This window comes from Mesoplodon mirus (assembly GCF_964341445.2).
Source record: "Mesoplodon mirus genome assembly, chromosome: 9".
Lineage (NCBI taxonomy): Eukaryota > Metazoa > Chordata > Mammalia > Artiodactyla > Ziphiidae > Mesoplodon > Mesoplodon mirus.
Window position 1 is genome coordinate 10,976,700 of NC_138985.1, and position 12,330 is coordinate 10,989,029.

At 39.2% G+C, this 12,330-nt stretch overlaps 1 protein-coding gene across 1 annotated transcript in view; it reads right to left on the reverse strand.

Annotated features, from left to right (window-relative positions):
- Positions 1-12,330, reverse strand: part of LOC309810772 (ATP-binding cassette sub-family A member 13-like) — a gene marked incomplete at both ends in the record, with an annotated part of 199,753 nt that overhangs the window by 21,280 nt on the left and 166,143 nt on the right. Inside the window, 1 exon segment of the mRNA XM_082632984.1 lies at positions 1,927-2,019. Within this exon segment, the coding sequence (XP_082489110.1) occupies positions 1,927-2,019 (93 nt within the window).

Genomic DNA, 12,330 nt, shown 5'->3' on the forward strand with positions numbered 1-12,330 from the left:
AGCCATCTGTTAACAGAATTCTATGGTACACACTGCTATGTTCAAATTGGATAACCAGCAGGGACCTACTGTAGAGCACAGGAAGCTCTGCTCAATGTTATGTAACAACCTCGGTGGGAAAAGAATTTGAAAAGGAATGGATACATGTATATGTATAACTGAAAAAAAAAATGTATCCTAGGGGGAAAAAAATAATTCCATGGTTCATATTTACTAACGATCCATCCTCACCCCTATTACACATGATCAGACCTAAAACTTAGAGGCAGGCAAGAGCGATGAGCACACAGACCAGAGCAGCAAGAGGATGCACCTCCCCACAGCCTCCCCTCCCCCGGCCCCTTCCAGAAACGTCGGCAAACTTCTTGAAATGCAAGTAGCTAAACTCAGACATACATCACCCAAAAATCAGGCAAGGGCTATAAAACTTTATGTGAGCATTCATAAAGGCGAGGGAGCATGAAATATTATTTTTCTTTTGATGACCCTCATTAAAGGTGAGCAGAGCACATGTTGAGAACAATTTCCAGCAGGTTTATCTGATGAGGGGTTGACATGAAGTGACAGTGAGCATGACCAACCAGCAATGCCCGGCTCTCAGCTGCTGGAAAATTGTCACCCACTCCCCAACGTGGCATCTCCATCCAAATATTCATGGTATTTTATCCATAAAATAAAATATTTCAACCTAATATATATATATGAATTTAACAAATCTCTACTTGGGAATTCTTACTTTAAAAACATTGAATAACTGAAAATGAAAAGAGATGTATCAACATATATGAATAAATTACTCTATATCAAAAGGAACAGATTAAACAACAAATTTAATAGAAATTAGAGGCATACCTTGGAGATACTGCAGGTTCCATTCCAGACCACCACAATACAGCAAATATTGCAATTAGGGGAGTGACACAATATTTTTGGTTTCCTGGTGCATATTAAGTTATGTTTATACTATACTCTCTTCTAATAAGTGTTCAATAGCATTATGTCTAAAAAAATGTACATAGCTTAATTTAAAACAATACTTTGTTGCTAAAAAATGCAAACTGTCATCTGAGCCTTCAGTGAGTTGTAATCTTTTTGCTGGTGGAGGGTTTGAAATATTGCAAGAATTACCAAAATGTGACACAGAGACAGAATATGAGCAAATGCTATTAGAAAAATTGTGCCAACAGACTTGTTCAATGCAGGGTGGCCACAAACCTTCAACTTGTAAAAAATGCAGTATCTGTGAAGTGCAATAAAAGCAAAGCACAATAATACATGGTATGTCTTGTAAACTCTGAAAATAGCTTAGGCAACACTGAATTAAAAAAAAAAGTTATACGGGGACACAAAAACACTCATACAACTTGATAACAAAATCATTATGATTTCAAAAGGTAAATGGAAAAAAAAAAGACAATTAACCAGGAAGAAATATAAGCGATTAAAGTGTGCAAAGTCTCTAGTCTATTAGTTGAACTAAGAAGCAACCACAAGGACCGTCTTTCACCCTCTTGAATCAATGGGGGCCTTTCTCCAGGTGCAGCACTGGCTGCTGACCCACTCTGGGTGAGGAATATGTCAGAATAATCTTTCTATGTGGTATTTTGTATCAATGTGGATATTTTTGGTACTTGTTTCACCTTGACGGTGCAATGGTATTTCCAACGCTCCCAGTGTCACCACAATGACAGCATGTGTCCTCATGGGCAGAAGACAGTAAGACCTTGGTGGGGTGGTGGGGGAAGCTGGGCTCTGCGGAGCTGATGGTGGTCACCCCTGGTGATGGTGTTTCACACACAAACATGCCCCTCCCCTCTCAGCCTCCATCTCCCCTTCTGTGCCCCTGAGGTTCTTGGACCCTCCGGTTATAACCACATCCAGCTACTAATTCACAGGAAACATTTAAGTGAAAAGATGGCAACACACCTGTTTTTGATGTGCTGTGGGGAACCCAGGCACTGGAAGCTGTCATGGACCATGATGGCAAGTCTCGTGCACATGGCCCCACACTCCTCCATGCTGGGGAGACAAGACCCAGGGGTGAGCCACGGCTCCAGGTGCAGGGCTTGAATCAACAGTGAGATGAGCAAGGAGACAGATACGCCATTACTGAAAAGCAGGTAATTTCCCATAGAGGGACCTCAAGAAACCCAAAGAAGTACTTTGGAAATGGATTAAGACTTTATTTAGGTGGCCAACTACACAACTAACAAAATATTAGTAGCCTTTCCATATACTAGGAAGACCAGTTACAAAATACGTAGGAGAGAACCTTTAAGCAATAATCCAAAAGAGCAAAATAGATCAGACTGACCATCAAAAAAAATATGAAAGTCTTATGGAAAGAAAGATTTACTAATGGACCTAAATGAAATCTTAAATCAATGGAAAGATGTGTCAGAAAAAGGGAAAAGAATGAACATGTTTTAAATGAGTAATTATAATAGTATAAAAATTATTATAATATAAATATTAATTTGTAAGTTTAAATAGAAGGATAAATATAAAATAAATTTTGTATACAATATAAATAAAAATCATATTTTAATACAGTATATAATACATAAATAAGAAATAATACAGTATATAATACATAATAAATAACATTGTAATTTGTAACTATAATTTAGCTTGTAATATAATTTAATATTAAGTTGATATAAAGTATGCTATCAAGACTTATAATTTATAATTGTATTATTATAAGTATGTAAAAGTATAATACAAATTATAAGAAGGATTTAGTATAATATTGACCAAAATTTTAAGCTTATCACTCCCCATAAGAAAAATTAAGAGGCAGAAAAAGGTCAAACAAGAAGAGACGTGAAAGAAGACTCACCCCAGAAAATATTAATATTTTCTTAAATAATTAAAGTGAGACAGTATGCTAAGGAATTACAAGACAGGTCACTGGAACAAGATAAGACAATGCAGATGAGACATTAGTATTTTAAATACATAGGTGACTAGAGGATGGAAACATTCTAAGCATAAGAGCAATGGAAGAAATTGCAAAGGAAAAGTTTGATGTACTTGGCAATGAAAAACTACAAGCTTCTAATAAGTGTGTCAAAATACAGCAAATTAACATTAAAAAAACTGTAACAAACACAATGGGTAACATTTGATGTACTTATTATAAAGAACTCATATATATTAGCATAAAAATAAACAAAAATTCAAGAGAAGAAAAGGTGTAAATAAAATATAGAGACTTTTCCCCCCAAAAAAATGTTCATAGGTAATAAACATACCAATAAATTACAAACTTAAGCAGCAAATAAGTGATCTTAAAACTATTTTCTAGCCAGGCAATCATTTGTCATGTATGCTGGTGTGTGTTGCAGAGAAAAATGCTTTTCCCCCATCTCCAGTGTGAATAAAAACAAGAATCCTCAGATCCAAAAAATACCTCAAAAGCTAGATATTCTCTCAATTAAAGAGGTCATTTCATATACTACTGTTGGGAATGAAATATGGACATACATTTCTGAAAACCAATTTGGCAATAATTCCTCACCTAGGAAATTACCTTAGGAAACACAGAAAATATAAATGCATATAACAACTTACTTAGAATATGAAAAAATCTAGAAACAGCTTGCACAGTAGAATAATATAATACTCATAAAACTGAGGGTGCATCCGAGTGTGTGTTAGCCATTAAAATGAGAGTTTCTAGAGTCAATTAATTGTATGTGGAAAAGGTAATAATATAGGAATGGTAAAATGACAATGCATTATAGGAAAATTGCACATATATGTTAAAAAACTAGGAAGACAACATGGGAAAGGAAATACTCAATCAGGTACAGGGAGCACAGAGAGTCCCAAATGGGATAAACCCAAGGAGAAACACACCAAGATGCATACTAATCAAACTAACAAAAATTAAACACAAAGGAAAAAATATTAAAAGCAGCAAGGGAAAAGCAACAAATAACATACAAGGGAATCTCCATAAGATAAACACCTGAGGTATCAGCAGAAGCTCTATAGGGCAGAAGGGAGTCGAAAGATATATTTAAAGTGATAAAAGGGAAAAACCTACAACAAAGATTACTTTACCGAACAAGGATCTCGTTCAGATTTGATGGAGAAATCAAAAGTTTTACAGATAAGCAAAAGTTAAGAGAATTCAGCACCACCATACCAGCTTTACAACAAATGCTGAAGGAAATTGTCTAGGCATAAAACACAAGAGAAGGAAAAGACTTACAAAAACAAACCCAAAACAATTAAGAAAATGGTAATAGGAACATACATATCGATAATTACCTTAAATATAAAAGGATTAAATGCCTCAACCAAAAGACACAGACTGGCTGAATGGATACAAAAGCAAGACCCATATATATGCTGTCTACAAGAGACCCACTTCACACCTAGGGCCGCATACAGACCTAAAGTGAGGGGATGGAAAAAGATACTCCATGCAAATGGAAATCAAAAGAAAGCTGGAATAGCAATACTCCTATCAGACAAAATAGACTTTAAAATAAAGACTATTACAAGACACAATGAAGGACACTACATAATGATCAAGGGATCAATCCAAGAAGAAGATATAACAATTGTAAATATTTATGCACCCAACATAAGTGTATCTCAATACATAAGGCAAATGCTAACAGCCGAAAAAGGGGAAATCAACAGTAACACAATGATAGTGGAGGACTTTAACACCCCACTTACACGAATGGACAGATCATCCAAACAGAAAATAAATAAGGAAACACAAGCTTTAAATGACACATTAGACCAGATGGCCTTAATTGATATTTATAGAACATAACTTCCATACCAAAACAATACACTTTCTTCTCAAGTGCACACAGAACATTTTCCAGGATAGATCACATCTTGGGTCACAAATCAAGTCTCAGTAAGTTTAAGAAAATTGAATTCATATCAAGCATCTTTTCTGACCACAATGCTATGAGACTAGATATCAATTACAGGGAAAAAAAACTACAAAAAATACAAAGACATGGAGGCTAAAAAATACACTACTAAATAACTAAGAGATCACTAAAGAAATCAAAGGGGAAATTAAAAAATATCTAGAAACAAATAACAATGAAAACACGAAGATCCGAAACCTATGGGATGCAGCAAAAGCTGTTCTAAGAGGGAAGTTTATAGAATACAATCCTACCTGAAGAAACAAGAAACATCTCAAATAAACAATCTAAACTTACACCTAAAACAATTAGAGAAAGAAGAACAAAAAAAATAAAAAACAAGTTAGCAGAAGGAAAATCATCATAAAGATCAGATCAGAAAGAAATGAAAAAGAAATGAAGGAAATGATACAAAGATCAATAAAACTAAAAGCTGATTCTTTGAGAAGATAAACAAAATTGATAAACCAGTAGCCAGACTCATCAAGAAAAAAAGGGAGAAGACTCAACTCAACCGAATTAGAAATGAAAAAGGAGAAGTAACAACTGACACTGCAGAAATACAAAAGATCATGAGAGATTACTACAAGCAACTCTATGCCAGTAAAATGGACAACCTGGGAGAAATGGACAAATTCTTAGAAAAGTACAACCTTCCATAACTGAACCAGGAAGAAATAGAAAATAGGAACAGACCAATCACAAGCACTGAAATTGAAACTGTGATTAAAAATTTTCCAACAAGCAAAAGCCCAGGGCCAGATGGCTTCTCAAGTGAATTTTATCAAACATTTAGAGAAGAGCTAACACCTATCCTTCTCTAACTCTTCCAAAATATGGCAGAGGGTGGAACACTCCCAAACTCATTCTACGAGGCCACCATCACCCTGATACCAAAACCAGACAAAGATGTCACATAAAAAGAAAATTACAGGCCAATATCACTGATGAACATAGATGCAAAAATCCTCAACAAAAAACTAGCAAACAGAATCCAACAACACATTAAAAGGATCATACACCATGATAAAGAGGGGTTTATCCCAGGAATGCAAGGATTCTTCATTATACAATCAATGTGATACACCATATTAACAAACTCAAGGATAAAAACCATATTGTTATCTTAAGAGATGCAGAAAAAGCTTTTGACAAAATTCAATACCTATTTATGATAAAAACTCTCCAGAAAGTGGGCAAAGAGAGAACCTACCTCAACATAATAAAACATATGACAAACCCACAGCCAACATCATTCTCAGTGATGAAAAACTGTAAGGATTTCTTCTAAGATCAGGAACAAGACAAGGGTGCCCACTCTCACCACTATTATTCAACATACTATTAGAAGTTTTAGCCACGGCAATCATAGAAGAAAAAGAGATAAAAGGAATCCAAATTGGAAAAGGAGAAGTAAAACTGTCACTGTTTGAAGATGACATGATACTATACATAGAAAGTCCTAAAGATTACTAGAGGTAATCAATGAATTTGGTAAAGTAGTAGAATACAAAATTAATGCACAGTGTATAGAAATCTTTTGCAGTCCTATACACTAACAACAAAAAATCAGAAAGAGAAATTAAGGAAACACTCCCATTTCCTACTGCAACAGAAAGAATAAAATACCTAGGAATAAACCTACTTAAGAGGCAAAAGACCTGTGTGCAGAAAACTATGACACTGATGAAAGAAATTAAAGATGATACAAACAAATGGAGAGATATACCATGTTCTTGGATTGGAAGAATCAACATTCTGAAAGTGACTATACTACCCAAAGCAATCTACAGATTCAATGCAGTCCCTATCAAATTACCAATGGCATTTTTCACAGAACTAGAACAAAAAAATTACAATTTGTTTGGAAATACAAAAGACCCCGAATAGCAAAAGCAATCTTGAGAAAGAAAAATGGAGCTGGAGGAATCAGGGTACCAGACTTCAGACTATACTACAAAGCTACAGTAATCAAGACAGTATGGTGCTGGCACAAAAACAGAAATATAGATCAATGAAACAGGATAGAAAGCCCAGATATAAACCCACAAACATACTGTCACCTTATCTTTGATAAAGGAGGCAAGAATATACAGTGGTGAAAAGTTAGCCTCTTCAATAAGTTGTACTGGGAAAAATGGACAGCTACCTGTAAAGGAATGAAATTAGAACACTTCCTAACACCATACACAAAAATAAACTCAAAATGGATTAAAGACCTAACTGTAAGGCCGGACACTATAAAACTCTAAGAGGAAAACATAGGCAGAACACTCCGTGACATAAATCACAGCAAGATCCTTTTTGACCCACCTCCTAGAGTAATAGAAATAAAATAAAAAATAAACAAACAGGACCTAATGAAACTTAAAAGCTTTTGCACAGCAAAGGAAACCATAAACAAGAAGAAAGACAGCCCTCAGAATGGGAGAAAATATTTGCAAATGAAGCAACTGACAAAGGATTAAGCTCCAACATATACAAGTGGCTCATGCAGCTCAATATCAAAAAACCAAACAACCCATCCAAAAATGGGCAGAAGACCTAAACAGACATTTCTCCACAGAACATATACAGACTGCCAACAAACATATGAAAAGATGCTCAACATCACTAATCATTACAGAAATGCAAATCAAAACCACAATGAGGTATCACTTCACACCAGTCAGAATGGCCATCATCAAAAAATCTACAAACAATAAATGCCAGAGAGGGTGTGGAGAAAAGGGAACCTTTTCTGCACTACTGGTGGGAATGTAAATTGATACTGCCACTATGGAGAACAGTATGGAGGTTCCTTAAGAAACTAAAAATAGAACTACCATATGACCCAGCAATCCCCCTCCTGGGCATATACCCTGAGAAAACCATAATTCAAAAAGATACGCATACCACAATGTTCATTGCAGCACTATTTACAATAGCCAGGACATGGAAATAATATAAATGTCCATTGACAGATGAATGGATAAAGATGTGGCACAATACAATGGAATATACAATGGAATATTACTCAGCCATAAACATGAACAAAATTGAATTATTTGTAATGAGGTGGATGGACCTAGAGTCTGTCATACAGAGTGAAGTAAGTCAGAAAGAGAAAACAAATACCGCAAATACTGTATGCTAATGCATATATACCGAATCTAAAAAATGGTACTGATGAACCTAGTGGCAGGGCAGGAATAAAAACACCGACGTAGGGAATGGACTTGAGGATACGGGGGGCGGGGGGTAAGGGTCAGCTGGGACGAAGTGAGAGAGTGACATGGACATATTTACACCAAATATAAAATGGATAGCTAGTAGGAAGCAGCCACATAGCACAGGGAGGTCAGCTTGATGTTTTGTGATGACCTAGAGGGGTGGGATAGGGAGGGTTGGAGGGAGGCTCAAGAGGGAGGGATATGGGGATATATGTATACATACAGCTGATTCACTTTGTTGTACAGCAGAAAATAGCACAACATTGTAAAGCAATTATACTCCAATAAAGATATTAAAAAATTAAAAAATTTAAAAATAAAAATATGCAAAAATATACTGGGAAGGAAAACAAAATACATATGGCTATAAATATATGAAAAATTGAAATTAATGGTGGAATTTCTTTCCTTCTTTTACCATGCTGTACTCTACAAATTCTGCAGGAAGTATGGTAGTTTTCCTATTGGGGAATGGACATACAACAGTCTGCTCATTGGGTCAGTGTATGTTCAGATCAAGATCATACTGGTCAGAGTTCCGTGCAGCCAGAGGTGGACATGCAACCCATCAGGTCAATGCGAAGGACAGTTTCTAGGTCATACTGAAGTAAGGCAAGTCATTTGTCCTGGGTTTTGAATCTTTCCACTTTCCATGAGCTGGGATGGGGACATGGCTAAGGAGTCAACTCAACCATGAAGCTGATGAGTAAGCACCACGGTGGAAAGAAGCTGAGTCCTTGGACGACCTTGGGCTCCGACACAGCTCAGCCACGTGAACTGTGAACGCAGGAGAGAAAAGCATGTCTGGTTTCAGCCACTGTCATTTGGGGTCTTTGTTATGATGTATTAGGGCTATAAACATCCCTAATGTGCTTTATATATTTTTCTGTGTACACTTATCTTTCTCTATGTTTCTTCAATTAATTTCAATTTAAAATAAACTTACCATTTTTATTAATGCATAGTAGGTCTCTAATTAAAGTGGGAGAATATGTAGTCACTTCTATATCACCTCGCTAAACACGGATCCCAAATCACAACTGATATTCATTAAGGCCGCAGAGCAATGACTCGGAATTTCCAATTGAATGAGTATCAGCTATCAAACAGCTATGCTCCAAACATGTGGGATTCTACTGAGTCTCAGCCTAGGGGCAGAGATTTGAGATTCTGATGGTCTTCAGCATCAAGAGAAATAAACAAAGTCAAGGTCCTACAACCACGAAAGGAATCTCTGACCATTTACTCAAAACTACACACCCTGTTTCCTTTTGGCAGTTAGGCTGACCAGGACACAAGTGGGGCAGGTGATGCAGAGGCTTCAGGGTTTACGTTGGAGTTTCTCAGATCGGCGTGTGACAGGTGAGGAGGAAGCAGTCCTGGTGCCTCTTGGTCGGGCTGATGTTAATTCCTCATGTAGAGTAAATCGGGATCCAGCACTCCTGCCCTTGGTGCCGTGCCCCCTGCTCCCCCCGTGGCCCCCCAGGATAAGGCATGGGGGAGGGAGAGGGACTCAAAATTAAAAGGAAACTGCAGTTCAGAGACTTCTCAGCTGACGGCACTGCTTTAGGATCAGGGAATCGATCCAAGGCTGCGCTGCTCTGCATTTTCACTGAGTCATTTAGATCTTTGTGTTGCACAAATACAGACAGATTTTTGGAAATAAAGATACATCATTAATGTGAAACCAAATGAGCAGGGAGACATAAAAAAGAAATTATAGTGATATGAAAACTGTCTGCAATAATTATACGTTATATGAAAATTACCAGGAATTTTTAACATGACACCTGTGTACCCAATCTCAGAACCAACACACCAGTACAGGGACTTCAGTGCTGGCAGAAAGACTACAGAAATACAGAGTTTCCTGAAATGGCACAGCAAGAGGGCCACTGGAAGCAAGAACCGTGCATACATTATGATAAAGTCGAGAATTTGCCAAATTTAATTCATTTCGATGTAAAATTTTATTTTCAGAAGAGAAACAGAACAAAGACACAAAAAACAAAACAACAAGGTCAGGACTTCTGGCTACAGTCAAGGGTAGACATGAACAGAAGACAACGATGAAACTGGACAAAAGTAACAAAAGCAATATGTTTCAGAATTCTGGAAACTGACCAAAGGCATATGATAACATAAGAGACAGTTACAGCCAACAAACTGCTGAACCAGGTGAGAAGCGGGTGGTCTGCAGCATTCTGGCTTACAACACGCAGCCCTAGCATGTGGGCCAGGCTGCGAAGCTCAGCAGGCCCCCTGCCCCTGTGGAAGGGTGCACACACCGTGGGCCACTGGGCCATGCCCACACCCAACAACACGGTCAGCATCCCGGCTCTTGTAGAGTCCAGCAAAAGGAAGGGCCAACAGCTCAGGGTCTGGCCTGTGGCCGTGTCATGCACGGCGCCCATGAGGCTGCGTGTACAGCATGAGAGGCCGGAGAGGCCCAAGCCAGCCACAGACTCCACGTGGGGCCAGAGGCCCTCTACCCGCCACCCATGTGCACCCTGCAGAGACCAGAGGAAGCAGGAAAGAGAAAACTGAACCCACTAGAAAACAGCCTGAATTTGGAATGCCCTGCCCCGCCCTCATGCAGATCGTGGCAGAGACAGAAGAGACCCCTGGTTGGCCTGAGGTGGTCAAGCACAGGCTCTGTCCGGCAACTGGCCTGGGTACAAACAGCGTGACTCTGAAAAACCCAGGCTTTAAAACATGAAAACAAAATTGAAAAACCAACTAGGCAGAGGCACCGGGACCTACTCACTGAAGGGGCAAGAGTTGTCATAGATTCCTCCCAAAGAAACACAAACGAGCCCCAGGTAGGACAACAGAGATCTACATCCAGACACGTCAAAGTTGAGATGTTGAGAGCCTCTGAGAAATCTTGAGAGAGTCAGGCATGTGTGACTGATGATGTCAGAACCGTTCGTGGTTCGCTTCTTATAAGAAGCAACGCAGGTGAAAAGACAGAAGGTGACATGTTCATTAGGAAAATGTCAATTAAAACCACATGTCACCAGGATGGCTACAATCAGGAAGCTAGTGCTGACAGGGGTGTGGAAACACTAAAAACTTCATCACTGTTTCCAGGAATGATAAATGACAAAGACACTTTGGTGAACAGCCCTGTAGCCTCTTCAAGTGCTAAACACAACCTACCATACAACCCAGCAAGAGACCCCAAAGAGAAATAGAAACGTGTGTCCAAAGACATGTATGAGACTGTTCACAGCACATTATACTGAATAGCCGATCCGGGAATGATCCAAAGGGCCACGACGGGTGAGCGGACAACAAATGCTGTCCTGCTGCCCAATGGACACAAGCCCACTGCTGGGTGCCACGTGGTGACCCTCAGACACATGACAAGTGACAGTCACATACACACAGCTATAGGTTACATGATTCCATGCAGATGAAATACACAGGAAAGGCACATTTATAGAGACAAAGAGTCGAGGGCAGATGGGGGTTAACTGAGAACAGGCACTAGACACTCCGAGGTGATGGGAATGTCCTGAGCTGGGTGGTGGTGACCCAGGCACAGGTCCGCTGTCTGACTAAAACCTCACAGAAAGGTGCACTTAAAGTGGGGAAATTACATGGTATGTCAATTATACCTCAAAGAAACTTTTAAAAATAAATGGTTAGTGGTTAGTCTGACAGTAAAAAATTCAGGAATGTCTGGCAACAGGCAAACCATCAGTGAATGAGGGTAAGTTAAAAAAAAAAAAAAAAGGAAGCAGTGGTGTGAATGGCATGGTTCCTTCACAGTGGGTCGACTTTGCCTGGACCTGGAGGGTGGCCACCAGCACCCACCACGGGACCTGGTTCTGAGATTTCCTGCGATGGGATCGTGCTAGTGGACTGACAACACCAGTGTTATTTTCACATAAACTGACACTGCTGGAGCCGTCAGCAAAGCCTCCGAGACCCCCTCAGGGACCTCCCATTGCGAATGATGGGCCGGCTTTGCATTTCACGCCTAGCGACAAGGAGCAGGCCGCTCACGCCAGCTCAGACTTATCGTAACATCTGGGGGTCCCTCCTCCCCCACAGGTCTTGCTAGGAACCCTCAGCCTGCAAGGTCCCGGCTGGTCTCCACCTGGCCGTTGGCCACAGCAGTGGCTACAAGAGCAACCTCGCAGAATGAGGGCCAGACGCAGAGCCGGCCGGCTTGTCAGCTGCTATAGAGAGGAGGGTCCCCA